At 40.8% G+C, this 20,188-nt stretch overlaps 1 protein-coding gene across 3 annotated transcripts in view; it reads left to right on the top strand.

Annotated features, from left to right (window-relative positions):
• The window catches only part of PLP1 (proteolipid protein 1), an 81,138-nt gene extending 65,474 nt beyond the window's left edge, over positions 1-15,664 (top strand). For 2 of the 3 annotated variants that reach the window (XM_085607701.1, XM_085607700.1), the window contains exon 7: positions 14,998-15,664. In XM_085607701.1, coding sequence (XP_085463827.1) covers positions 14,998-15,147 — 150 coding nt within the window. In that variant the 3' untranslated portion in view covers positions 15,148-15,664. Of the gene's footprint in view, positions 1-7,128; positions 9,976-14,997 lie in introns of those variants that run through there. The other variant, XM_085607699.1, reaches the window with a different exon arrangement.
• Positions 15,665-20,188: the final 4,524 nt, after the last annotated feature.

Here is a 20,188-nt window from a genome sequence, read left to right as displayed (position 1 = left end):
TGCATCATTATCCTCGAATTGGTTCAGAAACTGCTCTGCGTTAACAAGACTGCCGCCCAAGAGCAGTCTCTAGATTTGGTGGGCCGTCGATGTGAGTGGAGGTGGTGACTAACACATTTTTAAATGCACCATTTCATAGTAAAATAGTATTATTGCCTCTGAAATATTATTAGTGCACATTTCATCCTCAGCTTTATGTTTTAAAAATAAATTATCTGTTGTATAGCTATTCAAATAGCAAAAGTATTTCCTCGAGAGTACACATTTGCTATCTTACTTGAACAAATATTTTACTTTTTAAATAAATCTTTCAAAATACATATCTGGTGAAAAATGATTTGGCCAGAAACGGTCTCGAATTGTGCCTAGAGGTATATAAATATATATATATATTTTGTCTACACAAAACTCCAGAAAACCTTTAAGAATCTTCATTATGATGAGCAATGTGAATAGTAGTAGGTATCATTTCACATTTATAAAGGTATGTGAAAATGCATAGCATATTAGGTGTAAGTGAATAAAGTTACCTTTTCATTCGGGAAACAAACTACGACGAGGTATCATTTAGCAAGTGGTTGCAATACATATTTCCTTCATAGCTACCCCACCCCTTTAGAAAACAGGAGAACTTGAATAATGCACAGGTTAAATCCTTGAACAACATTTTTCTACAGACCACAGATTGCAAAGTACAAAAAACGACATAGTCACCTGAGCTTCACAGCCTGTCTTAACAGGTTGTAACTGATGTACTAAATTCAATCATGTAGGTGGGAATCAAAATAATTGCTAGTCTTTGTTTCCTGTCTATTAGCCGTATTTTGATTTAGTGACCATTCAGTTTACCAGCATTAAGGTGTACCAGTAGCGGCTCGTGGATGGAGTGCTGCGGGGCAGTGCATCGCAGATGCGGGGCGGTGCATCGCCATTTGTGATGAAGCACATGCAATGTAATTTGTTTTATTTATTTATTTAGTTACTTAACTCTGTTCGGCCGTATGCCGTAGTTTACTACCCCCCACCCTGCCCCGCCCCGCCCCCGCCCTGCACACTCCCTCCACGAGCCGCTACTGAGGTGTACGAACCTCATATACTAAGTACAAAGTTAAGAATGGCAGTTCAAGAAACATATTTGTTTGAAAATTCTTCTGTCTGTTGCTGTTACCACAAGATTAAGGGAGAGTACCATCATTAGATTCAGCAATGTATACAGTCTGCTGCACTGTTTTAAGTTATGGAAGTGGCAAATCCTTTCTCTTCTAGAATTGTGACCTGAAATAAATAAATAAATCAATAAGAGTTTAAGTAGGATATATTTATCAGTAAAAGCATGAATGTTGATTCGAATTTCAGGGCAACATGGTGGAAAAAGTTAGAAAGATTACCAGAAAATAACTGAGACACCAACTGTATCTTGAAATTGAAATGAAATTAAATTAGGATTTCTAAAGCTCACTACTACCTGTAGGTGTCTAGGCGCTGGCTCCCAGTAGGTAGGAAAGGGTGATGGATAAAACCAAATGTCATGTGTAGAGCAGAGGAAACAAAATCGTTGCTGAGCTAATTATTATACAGCCCGGTTTTAAGAACCTTACAAAAGATAGACAGATTTTTTGAGGTTTTTAGTTTCAGAGGCACAGAGTTCCAAATTTTGACAGTCGCCACTGCAAAGCTTTTACCTCCCCAAGTGGCTCTTTTGAATTTAGGTACAACCAAATTGGCCTGGGAGGAGGATCTTAGAGTGCTGGAAGGAGTGTACTGTTGAAAGAGCTGTCTGATGGATTCTGGACCTTCAGGATGAAGGGCCTTAAAGGCTATGCACAGAGACTTGAACATTACCCACTTTCTTACCGGGAGCCAATGAAGTAAGGGGGGGAAATTGGACACTGTTTGATGTTTTTATATCCCTAGAAGCAGTCTGGTCGCTGCATTTTGGACCATTTGAAGCTTGTCCAGAGCTTTCTTGTAAGCCGTCAGAAAAAGCCCAATGCAATAGTCTATGTAAGAAAAAACTAGTGCAGTAATCACTGCTTTGCATAGGTCTGAAGAAATGAATAAGTGATTTAAACATAAAGAAACATGAGGAGGTGATGGCATTAGCGTGTCCCACAAAGGAAAGCTTTTCATCAAATTGGACTCCCAAATTTTTCACTTTGGGAACAGCAGTTGGGAGCGCACCCATTTACTGAATCCCCCAACTGGGGGACCAAAATGATGGGCAATTTCCAAAGAGTAGCACCTCGTTTTGTTTGAGTTTAATTTCAGAAAATTGTTGGACATCCAACTACCGATCTGTAGCATGCAGTTGTGAAAACATTCTGCAGTTCTGTCAAGATCTTCTGTGACTGACACGTCGATCAGCGTATAAGACAACTGAAAAGCAAAAACCTTTGATCAGTGAGGCTAGAGGAGTAACGTAGAGATTGAAAAGAGTTGAACTCAGTGCCGATCCTTGTGGTACTCCACAGGGTAGAGTAAAGGATGTTGACCTATGGCTGTTACATTCCACAAATTGAACTCAATCTGTGAGAAAGGATCTAAGGAGCTTAAGGGCGCTACCTCTGACTCCTATCTCAAATAGACGATTGATAAGGAATTCATGGTTAACATTATCGGATGCTGCCAAGAGATCTAACAAAATTAAGGCAGCGTTTCCTCCCTTATCTAAGGTTGCTCTGACATACTCAGAGGCTGTAATCAAAGCTGTGTCCATGCTGTGTTGGCTTCTAAAGCCAAACTAAGAAGAATCTAGCGATTTATATTCCTGGATGAATAGAGAAATCTCGGTGTTCATGGCCTTCTCTACCATCGTGGCCGGAAAAGGAAGCCGAGAGAATGGCCCATAGTTGCTAGGATTATCAGCATCCAAGTTCGGCTTTTTTAAAAGAGGAAGGATTGATGCTATTTTCCATCTTTATGGGAAATAACCTAGAAGGAGCATTTGATTAAAAATCACTAAGAGGTGCCCGGGAACAATGGCAGAGACTAGCTTTAGTACTCTAGGTGGACAAGGATCAAAAGGTGACCCTGTTTGATTTGATTAGACAAATCTGTTACTTGACCAATTGTAAGGGGAGAGAAGGCAGAAAAAATAGCATTCATAGACTGATATGACTCTGATAATTCAGCATCCAAATTGGTAGCTTCACTAGTATCAATCCTTAAATGGAACCATCAGATGTCACTGCCTCCCCTCTGAGCTTAGGCTAGTAGCCAAGACGTTAAAGATAACCTCTACCTTGTCTTTAAAGAATGTAGCGAGTGTGTTACAGAAAGAAGCATCCACATTAGAATTTCTAGCTGGCAAAGGATTGCTAAGTTTGACCACTGTAGGGAAAAACTCTTTGGGAGTATTCATTGCTGAATTAATTTGGATTTGGCTTTAATCAGGAGAGTTTTGTATACTAATAGCTCTGCTTTGTAAATACCTTTGTTGTCTGTACTATAGTTCGACCTCCCCTTTCTCTCTAGCCTCTACAAGATTGTTTGGCCAGTCTAAGCTCTTCATCGAACCAGGGTTCAGATGGTGTAGGTCGATTGTTATTTCCACATTTGACTGGCGCTAAATCATCAATGGAAGCACTGATCCATTGATGATAATCATCTGTAGCTAAGTCAAGATCAGAAGGAACTGGTTTATTGGATTGAGTTAAGGCACACGTCAGTTGGCCTTTCGATATTTTGTGCCAAGGTCGATAGCTGGAGGTAGGCAGGGTCATAGGCTCTTCAGATCAGTGGTTCACTAAATTAAGTTGGAACATCACTGCCTTATGGTCTGACCACAGTAGCGGTATGGGGAAAGTACTCTGAATAAAAGAGCAGTCCGAGGAAATGCCATCAAGGGTGTGGCCCCCAGAATGCGTGGGGCCAAGAAATAATTGAGACAGGCCTAAAAGAGAAAATGAAGCAGTAAGATCACGAGTATCGGAGTCCTCTTTATTCAACAAATTAAAATTAAAATCGCCAAGGATGGTGAAATCAGAGGCGTAGGCTTTGATGTCCCATGGTGTTTTATCCATGTTTAAAAAGAGATTTCTAGGAACAGGGGATCTATAAATCAGGGCACCATTAAAAGAGTAGTAGTTTGAAAGACCATTTTTTTAAAGCCATGGCTTCACAACCAGAATGGAGTAGGGGGTCAAACCTAACCTTGAATTTGTCCTTAAAGAGAATTGCTAGACCGCCGCCTCTTTTCTCTGTGTGGTCCAGCCTGATTAACGAGTATCTGGGGGGGTGGCAATAACCAGGTCAGGACCGAAGGCTGCATCCGCCCAGGTCTCAGTAACAAAGACAATATCAATACTAGCATTGTCTAAAAGGTCAGCCATTTCCACTGCATGTTTTATAAGTTAACAAGCATTCAACAGAGTGCGTTTTATTGTTTCTACTATGCATTTACGGATTCCAGCCACATTATGGCTAAGAGAATTTATCTTGTGTCGGTTAAGTGTGAGAGAACAGACCGGACATGTTTGACCTAATGATACATCTGCAGGAGACAGCGTAGGGTCTATGCAGAACCAGGCTTCAGAGTTAAGATTATGTAGCTTTTCCCTAGAATACCTAAAACCATCGCTGAGCTGGGGAGCGAAACCGGCAGGGGGGCTGGTGCTGAGATTGAACGGAGCAAGGATGGGTTTGCCTTTGGCGCCTTCGGCAAGGCATCAGCGCGCCAGGTGTGTACGTCCGCTGCTCCTATTAACTAGAGGAAAGGGTCTACTGGTCGCAAGACTAGAACGTTGGCCATCCCAAAATGACACCTGTGGGTGTCAATGCATAAGGAGTGAAGAAACAACACCCCAGTGGCCGCAAGGAGCAGGAGGCCCCTCGCCAGAACAGATAGGAAAGAGTGTCAGTGAAAAATAGCGGTTTAAAACATTATTATTAATAGATACAGTGAATTAAGCGTTAAAAACATAACACTCCTGCACCCTGCAACACGCAGCAGTGCAGGAGAATGCAGTAGAACAGAACAGTGTTAAATGTTCAAGTAATGCTCAGTGAGGCTGACGTTACCCGCAGTATGCCCTGGAGTCCGCTGCATGTTTGCAATGTGGCTCCCATTAAGTAGAGGGAAGGGTCTACCAGTCCCAATACTAGACCGTTGACCCTCCAAAAATGGCACCTGTGTGTGTTAATGCGTAAGGAGTGAGGAAACAACACCTCAATGGCCGCAAGCAGCAGGAAGCCCCTCGCCAGAACAGGTAGGAAAGAGTATCAATGAAAAATAGTAGCTTCAAACATGAAAATTAATTGATGGCGTGAATTAAGCTTTAAAAAACATAACACTCCTGCACCCTGCAAGACGTGGCAGTGCAGGAGAATGCACTAAAAAATAACAGTGTTAAATGTTCCAACAATTCCCAGCAAGACTTCCGTTACACGGAGTATCCCCCGGGAGTCTGCTGCACGTCCACGATGCGGCTCCCTTTAAGTAGAGGGAAGGGTCTACCGGTCGCAAGACTAGATCGCTGACCCTCCCAAAATGGTGGCTGTGCATGTCAATGAGTAAGGAGTGATGAAACAACACCCCACTGGCCGCAGGGAGCAGGAGGCCCCTCGCCAGAACAGGTAGGAAAGAGCGTCAATGAAAAATAGCAGCTTAAAAAATTTAAATTTATAGATGCCGTAAATTAAGTTTTACAAAACATAACCCTCCTGCAACAAGCAGCAGTGCAGGAGAATGCAGTAAAACAGAACAGTGTTAAATGTTCAAACAATGCCCTGTGAGGCTGACGTTACCCGTAGTATCCCCCAGGAGTCCACTGCGCGTCCATGACGTGGCTCCCATTAAATAGAGGGAAGGGTCTACTGGTCGCAAGACTAGACCGCTGACCCTCCCAAAATGGTGCCTGTGCATGTCAATGCGTAAGGATTGAGGAAACAACACCCCAGTGGCCACCAGGAGCAGGAGGCCCCTCGCCAGAACAGGTAGGAAATAGTGTCAATGAAAAATAGCGGCTTAAAACATTAAAATTAATAGATGCTGTGACTAAAGCTTTAAAAAACATAGCAAAACGTGGACACAAATAATACTTATTGCAGTGATGTTTACATGCATCATGAATAATTTTTAAATGCCTGCAAAAAGTGCTTGTTGGCAGTTGTGTGATGAAAGACTAACCCAATTATTTTCATATAAATATATTGATATATGAGTATTAAATGCATGTCACAGTTAGTTGATCAATTTTTCTGTCAAACATTCGGTTGTAGATTTCATGTTCAGAATCATATGGGGGGACTCCAGAAACACAAGGGCTAGCTATTCTTGACAGTCATTTGTACTATTTTTCCTCCTTTCCAGGAAAAACTAAATAATCTTTTTTCAGATGTGACACTCTAAATCTCTATACAAATAATTTAGTCCAATGTAATTTTAGTATATAGGTCTAGCCATACTGTATTTTCACACAACTCCCAAACCATAAAGATCAAACTAAGAAAATGGAAAAAATAAAAAGAGAGAAACGTTTTAATTTGCCCTTGAAATGTTGTGAGCAGAATGCTTTTTTTTAGAAGTGGAAAGATGAAACTGGCATAAATCAAACTGAAGTCTAAAGAGACAGAGTTGGGCAAATATAGTTGTTGCCAAAAGCGCCAATCACAAATTTGACAAGATGAAAGGTACAACTAAACCTTGCAGTCTTTGGGACTGGCATATTTCTTAGCTTGAAGAAAGAGGTTAATCAACATATGGTTTATGCCATTTTTGATATCTGCATGAACCGATTAAATGAAGGTGAAAGAGCCTTTAAAAGAGGGCACAAATATAGTGTTTCTTCACAAATTTGTCTTCTTTATATATATCATTAGGAAACAATTGGATAAGGACTTAATTATTGCAAGAGGCAAAATACTTTAAAGAAAAGAATGGGGAAGAGATAAAAGAAAGAATGTGAGTGGTCATTGTACATTTGATGGATGGTATTTATTTTGAAAATAGTTATTACAGTATACGCATTAATCCTAATTTCTGAAATAGGATTTTATACAGTTTTAGAGAATAAACCTAATGAACAATTTCTAATATGAATTGTTGGCCAAACCATCTCAAGTACAATCTAATTTTCACGGTTTTCTTTCTCTCTTCCTCTCCTTTTCTCTCTTGCTCATTTTTCACAGCTCACTTACATAATAGCTGCAACATACAACTTTGCCGTACTCAAAGTCATGGGCCGAAGCACCGTCACAAAGTTCTAATCTCCAATGGAAGCGGAGATGCACGCCATACTCTTTCTCTAACATTGGAGCTTTAAAATTGCAACATGACACCAAGCCTCCTTCATAACTATGCATTCATTACCAAGTCTCTCCCAGCTTTCTCTTTGTACCAAGCACAACCTGTGTAATTATAAGACAGGCAGCAACATTGGATATCTCCTTTGACACATGTGCATTACCACACTCTCTGCTGAACAATTTATCTCCAAAGCATCCTGCAAGGAAAGGAAATTTACAGTTGACAAATTCCGTATCAACTACTAGAAGGCAAAAGACAATGGAGAAGTTACAATACCTTAACTTTAGCTTTTGTCTAAAGGCGTGCTCTATTCATCTGACATGAAAAATATAACCAGCACACTGCCCTCCTTTGGTTTCAATGTCATCTTTGTGGAAAAAACTATTTTGGTTATGGATCCAATCCTCTATTTCATCTTTGGAAGATACAATTTACTATGAAGCAGCAATATACATGTTGAATTAGGAGAATCATATATCATCATTGTTTGATTGCTACCTGTGTAAAATGGAGTAAGAGCAAGGATCTCCCTAAAGAAGGAAGAGAGCACTTACCCTGATCCTTCACCCACTGGCGAGTGGGTTCCGCACTCAATAACCGCTTGGTCCTGCTTACACCAAAAGGAAGCCTGGTGCCTATGTGGATAAAAAAACGTGATGCCCTTACTATGCAGCACAAACATTGTTTCTCTTGTGTTCACTTGATCGTTCAACAGCACAGTTTTGTTTGGCAACTCTGGTTTCTCTTCAAAGGTAAACTTGGACACCAACATGTAAGAAAGAAGCTGCCACCGACTGCATGAGAGTGTAACCCAATTTACCTCTCTTTTAGATAAAGCATAATTCTTCAGTCTGTATCTAAGTTTGTAAGACTTTATTTTAACTATCTGTGTGTGTACTGCTCGCTGGATATCTTCACAATGGTGCTCTTCCTGTTTTTGCATAATGTCTGCTTCAGAGCTATTTTCTTTATATTACATCTTGATTTTATCCTCATAGTGACATAATGGTCCAGTAGAAATGCATTTATTCTACTGGCATATTTTCACTAACAGACGTTGTGCTTTTTAGAAATACTTTTTGTCTGGTAGTACGACTATAAGTTGGTGTGGAGAACTCCATACACATATGTGCCAAGCTGAAATTTAGAAAACTGTTTTTCACCACGATATGTTGCTAACTAAGAAATTAAGAATACAGGTTTTCTCCGAGATAAAGCTACATTCTTTACATTTTTAAATTGAAAAATCAGGTTTCTTTCTGAAGCAATTTAGAAATATTTCTAGTCAGACAAACTTATGCAAAACCAATTTGTTCCAAGTTTGTTTATTGCAAATTCTATTCAATTTACCTCTGGTACTTAAAACATGTTCAGTTTTATAGCTGTCACATAGAAAGATAATAAATCTAAATATATGTGCGAACTAAGTTTAAATCTTTAAAAAACCAAGATGGGGAATATTGAGATCTGTCCGGAAACATCTTGAATTAGTATCCTAATCGTCAGGATATAGGTTATATGTTTTGTAATATATAAGAAATAACATATGTGCAACAAACATATGTTGCTAAGCCTGTGTATAACTGCAACTTACTTTGAACTTGTTTAGTTATTTATTTCAGACAACACTCTATGTTGACAAGGTGGTTTCAGTTTGCACTGGCATATTTCCTGATGAAAAATCTGAAGTGTCAATAAGTGAAAATGATATTGCTTAGGATTAAGTGGGCTTTATGTACATCATACACACCTCTCTGGAAAATGGTTGTTTCTATGAACTCTATGACACACAAATATGTATGATGAATGCATGTGTAAATTAACGCATGCATGGATGGGTGCAGGATTATTAATTGCTATTTCCTAAAATTGTGTTGGTAGTATCTGCAAATTTAGTGGAGGTTGTTACATGTAACTTTACTTTTTCCTTCACTGCACTATTACTGTTAAAAATGTAATTCTCTAGAACGTCTGTACTGTACTTGTCCTACTAATAATGCTTACCCCTGGCGTTGAGTATCTAATTTACTGAAAGGATCAGACCATCTGAAAAATACATAAGGAACATCCATCTGCTGCATTGTGTAGCGTAAAAGGAAAAAATTGAGTCACTGTAAGTTATTATCTAATGCAGGGCTCAATGTGTAGTACCAAGCACTGGAGAAGGGACATGCAGTGAATTTTCATTTTCATCCATGACATGGGCCCCAGGGTATCACTGGAGATGAACGATGGATAGGCTACTACAAAAATGTATGTGTTATATGATAGCTTTTGAGGGCCCTAGAAATGCTTAGTAGCATTAAAGAGAGTTATATTGGAGCCAGAAGTTGAGAATGTATATTGTGTTATAAGTGGACAACCTTGGGCAGCAGTGATTACCGTTTGAGTGCAGAGATTCTGAAATGGTCTTTGGTAAAGTAAAGACAGTGTAATATCTGTGCAACTGTGCACACAGATGTAATTGCCTACATCATGCCATATATGCGTGTTGTGGGAGGAAACTCATTAAGGTAAAACAATAGAAGTTGTTTGTGTTGGTTCTTTTTACTTCTTGCGTCAATTATCAAGAAACTATCAACAAACACACAAAGATAATGGAAACTATTGTATATTCTTTTATTATTTTAACTTTTAACATGAACCGGGACAGTGACTTTAGTCATATTTGCAAACTGTACTCAAGGGAAAGTAAAGAAAATAAACACAAATAAATTCTGTATACAGTTCTTGTCTGTGTTGGATCTTTTGTGCGAGACAATATTATTGAATGAACGATCGAAGAGCCTACAAGTCTCTTCATTGTTGTACTGCCTATAAAGTTAATTGCATTTCCACAAGTTTTTTTATATGCCCCAGAAAAACACAAACAGAAGTATGTACCCCACAAAATATAAAGATATATTTGTTTAACAAGCACACATTTATGTGTCCCACAAAGATATAAACTCATGTGTCTGCTCGTCAAAAACACAAAAAACTGCATGCTCACAAGAGCAATACAAACACATGCATGGGTCTCATAAATGCAAACATGCAGGTACTCAGTGCAAAGCATCTATGAATCCAAAAATCCCTCAAATGCATTTATGTGACCCACAGAAACACAAACCTGAATATTGTCCACGAAAAATCAAGTACATAATGTCAGCTTATGGAACACTGTATATCTAACATCCACCATTTGTAAGCATTGAACATAACGTTGCTATTTCCCAGTTTACTGGCACCTGATTTGCAGATTACGAAACTATGGTAGGCTGAGTTATTCGTCCTGGCATTCAGATTCTGACCCTGCACATCCTAGCAGATGTCAGCAGAGTGCAATACTCACAGAGCCATTTTGATGTCATAAAGCAAACTTCATGTCCCTTTTCTGAAACACAATTACTTGCATGCACACCACCAATTCGCATACATCTTTTAGGTGACATAAACACATTTGTGCCCCATAGTAAAACAAACACAATACGCCCTACAAAAAATATTACATGTTGAGCCCAGCTGTTGGGAGCTAACCACACGCTATACTAAATTTTAGCCTGAAAGACTGGTGAAAAATAATGGACGGAAAGTCTTGTTCTCCTTGTTGGAAAATACAAAACTCAAAGTAAGATGACAATATAATACCATAGAGCACATAAGTACAACAAACAATGATTAGAATCACACTCAGCAGCAAGGGAATTTGTGATCCTCTGATATAGTGTGGAACGTATGTCAAAGAGTGTGTAGTACAGCAATATATGGGACAAAGTATCCCTGGCTGCCATATATTATAAGGCCGTTGCAAGTCACCGAGGAGTTCCTTGACCATATGGAGGAACGAGGCTAAAACAGAGCACTTTCAGAAAGTCATGGACCTCCGAGGTAACTTGAAATATCCTTATAATGTACAGCGGTGTACTTTATTCCTTTTGATACAGGGTCACACCATAGCCCTTCCCACATACTACTTATACCCTTTGTGTGGTGCTCTTTCATAGGAAACAGTTTGGATGTTTGTAAACATGAGGAATAAAATAAAAATCTCTATGTATAATTAAACACACCAAAAAAGACAGTTGGATATTTGTTGCAAAAACTATATTAGAACCAGACGACTATGTGTGGCACAAGTCGCCTAAAATAAGAAAATTACCGACAGGCTTTTCTACAAGGATTGCAGGCTCCCATGTTGACCACTGTCTCCCATTTGCCAAAAGCATAGACTAAATGGAATGTCGAACTACGGTTTAAATACAGGTTCAAAAAACAATTATTCTGCAAATTGTCGTTAAACTTCTTGTAGTGTAGTCTATTGTACGGGCACTCCGATTCTAAGTTCTTTTCTTATCCAAATCCCAAGCGACCCTGACTACATACCCATGTTAAAAATTTAGGCCTCCAGTATGTAGGAGGCAGCTACATCAATTCATGTCATTGTCCTCTTCCCACATGGCAAAATATATTTCCTCATTAGAAAGGGCTCTCTGTGCTTGGCTGAATGGACAGCAAATGTTTGTTTGCTGCTAAAATGTCCAATGGGAATTAGGGAAGAATATAGGTCTGTACGCTGTTCCAACATTGATTTATTTGTGCAGGTTGTGGGCAGCAGAACTCGCCTTTGGAGACAGGCACTTATATTTCATCCTCAGAGTTCATCCAGAGCTAGAGTGAGAGAAATATAAAAGGTAGAAGGAAAGAGTAACAACAAGAGAGGGAAACCGTAACATAAAGGGATGAAAAAGTTCCTGCAAGAATGTGATAAAGAGACAGGAAGTGTAACGCTAAGAAAGAAAGAGGCAGGATGTGGAATCAATGCTAGGCAGTCTTACTTTTCAGCAACCCTGACACTAGTGGTGGGCACCTAAGAAAAAGAGCCTTGGCAAAACCAACTTCAATGAGCTAAAACATGTCAACATCGTTGTTCATGCTTGTATTTCTTTATGTTAGCTCATTAAAAATAGATCTATTGGCTTTGATGGTGGTGGTGGAGGTAATTATGGTGCTGAGGGTAGTGATAACAGTGTTGTTGGTAACAGTGGTGTTGTTAATGAGCTGGTAATTGCAGCAGAAATGTGGTGGTGCTGCTGGTAATGGAAGTAATTACAGTAATAAAGGTGATAGTAATGGTAATTGTAATGTTGGTAATGGTGTTTGAGGTCAGGCTGGTTGTGGTGGTTGTATGTTGATGATAGTGGCACTGGTGGTGGTGATGTTATTTACCTAAAAGGAAGGAGACCTGTCTGAAAATAAAAAAATAAAACCTGTTAAATTGAAGCCTAATGGTCAGGCTCATACTGGTTAATGACAAATAAGTTACAGATGCCCATTGCAAGACAAAGAAAAAGTTGCTTCCTTCAAACAATGCATGTATGAGATCAAGAGGTGAATGTGTTATGATTGAGTGCATTTTTCAGATGTAAAATAATCCCTTAGCTTTACAATGTTAACACTCCAAAGAAGGTGGAATGGTAAACAAAACAGCCAATAGCATTTTATGAGAAGGTAATTCTCCGCTGGTTGTAGACAAAGCCCATTCTATGTTTACATTAAAAGAATTGGTAACAATAAGTCTGGCAGTTAGGTCAGACCTAACCTGCAAGGGCACTTATCTTTTCCAAATTAAGCATTTACTGTGACAAAAATGAAGTGTGTTGGAAAGACAAAAATCTGGCATATGCATCCTCGGTAGCTATGTGATACGCTTCTTCGTGGCTGACATTTGTGAAGTGCAAGTGCATGAAATACAACTGTTACTCTCCTGTCAAACTAATGGCAAATTACACAAAAGTCAACGTTCAGGGAAACAGGTGCGACATAATCTTTCATACATGGGAAAAAGTAACCGAGATGCATGTCTTTCCATTGGATTACCACTTTATTTTGGATTGCACATCGACTGCCATTCCCTGCTGGAAGATGCTACCTTCACTCTGATGCTGCTGTCACAGCGCGGTAGCTTATGGGAGAAAGTAGTCCAACAATGTGCCTTGTGTGTCACAAGGCGTGAAGGCCCTTGTCGAAACAGGCAGCCAATCTGCAGAGTGGCTGATGAATATTAGAGCTGATATATCACCCCATGTCAGCAGGACAACACTTTTCCAATCTTCGAGAGTTGTTTAATCAGCTAAACATGACAAATGGTGCACATGAAAGGTAACTCAGCTCTAGATTCTTTGTTAATTAGCCACCCTTCACATGTTTATTACCTCATTCAGGTTTTAAGAGAGGGGAGAGCAGAGTGCAAATAAAGAGGGGATGAGAACAGAGTGCCTAGAATGGACACTTGTTTATTTTCAACTTGTTTTCTTTCACTGTTTCACATTCATGTTTACAACCCATTGCTATTAAAGCATCAGTTATTTTGAGAGTGCTCTCGAATTTGTGAAGAATCTCAAATATCTCCCATATTTTTCAGGGTCTGAGGGCCTGCGTCTTAAAGGGCAACTGTCTCCAGTAAAAAAATTAAATGATAAATATGGAATGTTCAACACCATTCAGTATGTCTGTCTCTACCTAGGACCACCGTGAAGCCAGATGGGCAGGCACCAAAAAAATGCAAAGGAGCTCCATCAGACACATTTTGAAACTTAGGGCCTGAGTTATATGTTGGCGGAAAAGGGTACTCCATCACAAAGGTGAATGAGTACCCTTTCCGCCACCATAATGGTCCTACCACCCAATTTTAATGTGGTCAAGCATCTTGTGTAACAAAGGTGGAAACTACTCCGCCTCGGCTGTGGTTACATCCCTTCGATACCTGATGGAGTAAGGGCTGTCGGAGATTGTACTGCATGTTCACCCATCTAATGAAGATGGGCGCACATACGGGTCAGTTTTCACTGCTCATCTCCACCACGAAAACACTAGCAGTAAGGGGCAGTGAAAACTGCTAAACGCCCCTTTCGTCATGGGCGAAAACTTCCATGGCAAGGGGGGTATTGCTATTTTTTTATTTTCAGAAACAAAGTCTCAATTTGAAGTTTTGATTTTGAAAATAAATTTTAAAAAATTACTTTGCCATACACCACCGTCAGGTTTGACGGAGCTGTACGGCAAAGTTAGAATGCATTGGCAGTACCTGCCTTGAAGGTGGTTCCTCTCAATTCATAAATGTCTACCAGACAGACATCACCAATTGCCCTAGCTAGTGTGGCTAGTGACAGTACCTACACAACTGCTAACCATTGCACTTCTCCAATTGTAACAATTCAAACAGTTCTGAAACACATAAAGCTATAAGAATGGGGTGGACGGCAGGTATTATTAATTTTTAATGTATGTCTAATTATTTAACACTGTTGTTGTGCTTATCTGAACATTAGACAAACAGCTGGTACCGGTTCAAATTAAGCACTGATTAATTACCACACTTGGTAGTTTTTCACCTGGGAGCTTGAAGCTTCTGATTCTGAGTTTCACATGTTGGAATGAGTAACATATTTTATTTTGCTCTTATTGATTAGTAAAAGTACATCCGTGCCAGATTTCCAACATCTTATCATTACCAGTTCTCCAGGTAAATCCAGTATTGATGAGTGGAAGAAAATACACCAGTAGGACCTTATTTAAATTTTGATTATCTATGGATATGAAACTGAGCATACTATTGGCTTGCACCAGATCTCACAGATCTGACAGTCACTGTGGGGCTCAGAATAAACCACTACGTTCTAAATTAAAACAACAAGTTAAAAAGGGAACGCACTTTTGAATGGAGATTTATATTGTAAGTAGAGTGTCTACCAGTTTGCTTTCTTTTTCAGATCCATGCTGTGATGTGTCTGGCTGCAAACACTGCTTACTGGAGGTGTGCTTCAAGGACAGAAAACACCACAGATCCACCACCGAAAGAGACCCTTCCACTCGAAGAGATTCAGGGGCTCGAGACAGGAGACTCCCTAATCACTCCATAGGATGCTCAATGGACCTGCATTAACCACAATTTTTAGACTTTATGTGACAGTTTTTAGTACTGTAAACAACAGACTTTACCGACAATGTTTATATATCATAAATATAAATCGTATATAGTATGGATTGTCTTGGACAAACATCAACAAATTATTATCAGTGTTACTCATCCAGTATGACATCACAAGTAGTCTTAGCACCGACCTGGCCTTCCATTCTTATAAGGAGTGGGTGACACTATATGTCACAGATGTCTTCTTCCCTTCGCTAAGATGTTATTTATTTTGTGGAGTGCCAGTGCGCCTCGTGACCACTTAATTAATGGTATGCATAAGACTTTCAGTTTCCTGTGTGCATGTAATACGGTACCGGTCCTTTCTGACTTTGTAACACTACTTTTACCTTTGTTTGTGAAGTTTCTTGCATCACAATAACTTTGCAAACCCGACAGTTGGGAATGAGCAACATCAAATTTGCTGTGCTTTCATCATGCACAAAAATAAATCAGTTTTAAACTCATTAGACATTCTGTGCTGTACCATAATTACTGCTAAATGCAATTTTGTTTTTGCACTTCAGGCAACCTACTGGGATGCTGGCTGCTGGGCTGCTTTCATGGCAGATCAAATACCACAGCATATACAAGAGGTGTTAATATTAAATCAGTTCGTATACTTCCTCAGGAGTAGAACAGATTCGAGAAAAATCACAATTATGTTGACTTCAACAGTTTACAAAAAATAGACAGCAGAGATAAAAATCTGATGTAAGTGAATTAATGGAAAAAACAGAAACTACCACATTGGAGGAAACCAAATCATGGAAAGCCAATTTTAAGTAAAGAAAGTTTTAAGGAAACACAAATCAATAAAAAATTAACATTTGAAAGGAAAGATCATTTTAAGGAAAAATCCAAAATTCCATTAAACTTGGGTGACGTTTAGGACCAGTGAGGGGCTTTTGGGTTAGGGATGGCTAATGTTTAGGGGTGCTCAGAATTTTTGTATGGGTCAAGAAAGGATGGACTTCAGGTTCCGAAGAGGTTTTAGAGTTCAGCGATGGGTGGAGTTTGGATGTGGTGAGGTTTTTTTCAGGTATCAGTAACTGGTGGAGTTTAGGGGTAGTGAGGGTTTTTAGGGTTCAGGGATGAGTGGAGTTTAGGGGTGTGAGGTGTCTTTAGGGCTGAGGGTTGGGTGGAGTGTAGGGGCGGTAAAGGGTTTCACAGATTCAGGAATGGGTAGAGTTTTGGGGTGGTGAGGGGTTTTAGGAGTCATGGATGGGTGGTATTTAAGGGCGGTGAGGGTTTTTTAGGGTTCAGAGATGGGTGAAGCATATGTGTAGTAAGGGGGTTTAAGCGATCAGAGATGGCTGGGGATTAGGTGTAAAAAGGGGGATTTAGCGTTCAGGAATGGGTGGGGTTTAGAGGTACTGAGGGATTTTAAGGTTCATGGATGGCTGGAGTCTAGGCGTAGAAAGGGCTTTTAGGGTTCAGGGATGGGTGCCACTATTGTATTAACACCCTTAAAAATAGCAAGCAAAAGCCAATTTCGAACAAAAAGACATTCTATGAATTGGTTTCTATGAAATGGTAAATGCTATTCATTCAGAAAAATTCCATTAAGCAGTTTAGGTGAAATGGTTTCTCAGTAATGGGATTGCATGAAATTGTTTTTCTTTGAAATCACATATAACCAAAAAATCTCTAGATAAAAACAGGAGAGTAGTATCTTGGTGACAATTAAAGATAAGGTGCACCTTGAGTACACGTCAGTTTAGGAGGTGAGTAGAGTAAATGAGCCTTAGACTTCTTTGAATTCAGTTGATGACCCTGAAATCTCTAATTGAGACTCATGTGAATTTACCCATTCTGCCAATTGAAGCCAACTTGGAAAACATTCCAAATGGTAAACCTATCATATTATAAAGGCTGGGCATTGTATATGAAGTTTCAGTGTAGACCAGAGTGGTGCACTACCACTCTGCAAATACTCCAAATTTGTTATTGCTAAACAAAAGCAGGACATCCAGAATTGACAGCGGCTGGTCAGTATGTACCAATTGTCTGTAAATTCCACAATTTGCATATATCATCACCATCTTGAGGAGGCATGGCTTGGCGCACAAGATAGCAGTCCTTAACTAAAGTGGCTCTGCATCAGGGAACGCAGGAATCCTCATTCATCCTGTGCAAAAGAGGCACATCCTCACCAGCAGACGGGGACATTGAGGGCGAGGATCCTGGGCTACTGCTGCTGCCTTCATCGGACGCACAGCTTCAGAATGAGAAGGTAGGGGCGCCCGGCGAGTCATTCTCCATACCCTTCTGCGATACCAAAGGGGATGATGGACGGAGCGTTTGAGTAAATCAAACACTCACCCCCAGTCAACTGATCTGGGTTTAATCCATCATCATTCTTTAGCACACTCCACCACCCCAGTTCAGACATGGCCATAGGCAAATCAGTCTGACCCTGTGCCTCATGGGAACAGCCAGGCTATCTTGAATCCAGTGGCAAAGTGAGCAAGGGACCCACGTCTAGGCATACCCTGCCAACTTAGGGTGAACAAAGCGATACCAAAGGGGATGATGGACAGAGCGTTTGAGTAAATCAAACACTCACCCCCAGTTAACTGATCTGGGTTTAATCCATCATCATTCTTTAGCTCATTCAACCACCTCAGTTCAGACATGGCCATATGCAAATCAGTCTGACCCTGTGCCTCATGGGAACAGTCCAGCCCGAACTGCCAAGCCATGTCTTCCCTGGACCAGAAACAAGCATCCTGGGACCGGTTTCGGGTTCATAACCCTCATCAGCCAGGCTATCTTGTATCCAGTGGCAAAGTGAGCAAGGGACCCACGTCTGGGCATACCCTGCCAACTTAGGGCGAACAAAGCAATACCAAAGGGGATGATGGACAGAGCGTTTAGGCAAATCAAGCACTCACCCCCAGTCAGGGGGAGTGAGCTAAAGAATGATGATAGGTTAAACCCAGATCAGTTGACTAGGGGTGACTGTTTGATTTACTCAAACGCTCCGTCCATCATACTCTTTGGTATCACCATGCCCTTCTGTGGCAACCCTCGTGGGGGACGGACCGGGCTGCGACGCATGGCCCCTGTTAGGGGTGGCAGGGCAGCCCATGCCTGATCGGCCGAACTCTCGCTCAGAGGCCACTGCATGTCGGAGTGGCTCACAAGTGCCTGGACTGAACTTTCCATTAAATGCGCCATGTTCTCGCAGACTCTCCCTCTGTATGAGGATTGTCACGCCTTCCCAGGTGTTTTACCCCAGAGGACCGACCTCCCTAGCACAACCAGTCTTGTGAAACAATAGGGGCTCTAGTCCAGGATCATCACTTACTGGCATTAGAACAGCTGCGGCAAGACTACCATATCCCCTTGGAAAATTACTCCTCCATAACCAACCCCTGGCTACGTGCCATCTCTTATGGCACACTATCAGTGAGGAGCCTCCCCACCCACACCGTCATATACACTCTACCCACCACGGGCTCGGTACGACACCGCGTTATTTGGTTACACAAAGCCATCCGGAAACACACAAGAGTCTCCTTAGTAACTCTTGGACAGGTGTGGTAAGAGGATATTGGGCACCCACTCCATGACTCAGAATGGACTTTGGCACCTGAGTCACCCCAAAGCACCTCCTGTAATGCAAGATTCAAGTGCATTCAATACATGATATTCCACAAGGCATACCTAACAACATCTAAGCTAAACTGGATATTCCCAACAGCTAACCTTATGTGCCTAAGGTGTCAATCATAATCTGCTGACTTCCTACATATGATCTGGGTGCACCTCACCCTGAAGCACTACTGGCAGGCCATCCACGACTTCCTAACTACGGTCACGGAATTCACCCATTTAAACACAGGGCGATGACCTCCCTCCGTATCTATAAATGAGACAAGGAGCATGTTGTCCAGGCCTGCTTTGTGAACCTAGCTCTACAACTTGCTAAGCACACCATTACCCTGCACAGGTGAGCTTCACAGCTGCCATCACCGATATAATGGCACAAAGCCTTACTTTGTGGGGGCAAAGCCGAAAGTACCAACCTGCACTGCGGGGATACACATCGCCTTCGGAAGTGACCCATTGCGGAGGCGTGGGACACCATCCTAATGCAGTTCGGAGAACCTGTATTGGAGGACAATCCCCCCTCCCCACGTCGGCCCCAAGGTGCCTTCTCTCATGGTACATAGCCCACTCTGACAGTCTGGGCTCCCGTCCTAAGGCCTTAAAGACTCTTTTCTCCCATCACACTTCCACCGGTATAGTTGGTTAAGAGACGATGCAACAGCTGCCCTGATATGGGCCTGTGCACCATTCTACCCCCCACCTCCCTTACCAGCAGCAATCTACCAGCACATTATACATCACCTATGCTTGTGCTGCTCCACAATCCCCCGGACACCATGGTTACAGTTTTGTTACCACACACATCCCACAACAAAGTACCCAGGAGTATAGGTGTTCCTTTCAGTATTGCCATATGATCCTCAAAGAAATAACAGAAGTGATTATTTATCATGTGTATGTAATTGGGCTATGGTAACTACTAAATTTATAGTTGATTTTATGTACTTTTATGGGGTTTTTGTCTCTGAAACCGAATAAAGTTACCTTGATGATGATGATCCTCAAAGTTACCTATGACCCAAGTGAGGGTGTGCCTCCTTTTGGTCAACCTACATTCAAAACCCCCTTGACACACACAAGGGGAAGGAACCTGTTGATTGTCATTTTCCAATGCATAGTAATATCTATACCGTGGGATTCTTTGTATTCCTGATACGTTGTGCATATTGCAAAAAGCTTCAGTAAAAAGAGCTTAAAAAATAACATCACCATCTTGACCACTTTTCTTTAAATATAGAAAATGGTTTGCAGGAATAGGACGTTAAATTTGTCCTAAACAACATAAGCAGTTTAGAATAATAGCCTTATTTAGAGTTTATTGAATGAGATACTCTAAAATAAAATGCTAGATATCCCATCTACCATTTTTACAA

This window comes from Triturus cristatus, chromosome 5_2, assembly GCF_964204655.1.
Source record: "Triturus cristatus chromosome 5_2, aTriCri1.1, whole genome shotgun sequence".
Taxonomy (NCBI): Eukaryota; Metazoa; Chordata; class Amphibia; order Caudata; family Salamandridae; genus Triturus; species Triturus cristatus.
Note: the sequence above shows the minus strand (reverse complement) of the source record. Positions and strands in the feature narration are given on the sequence as shown.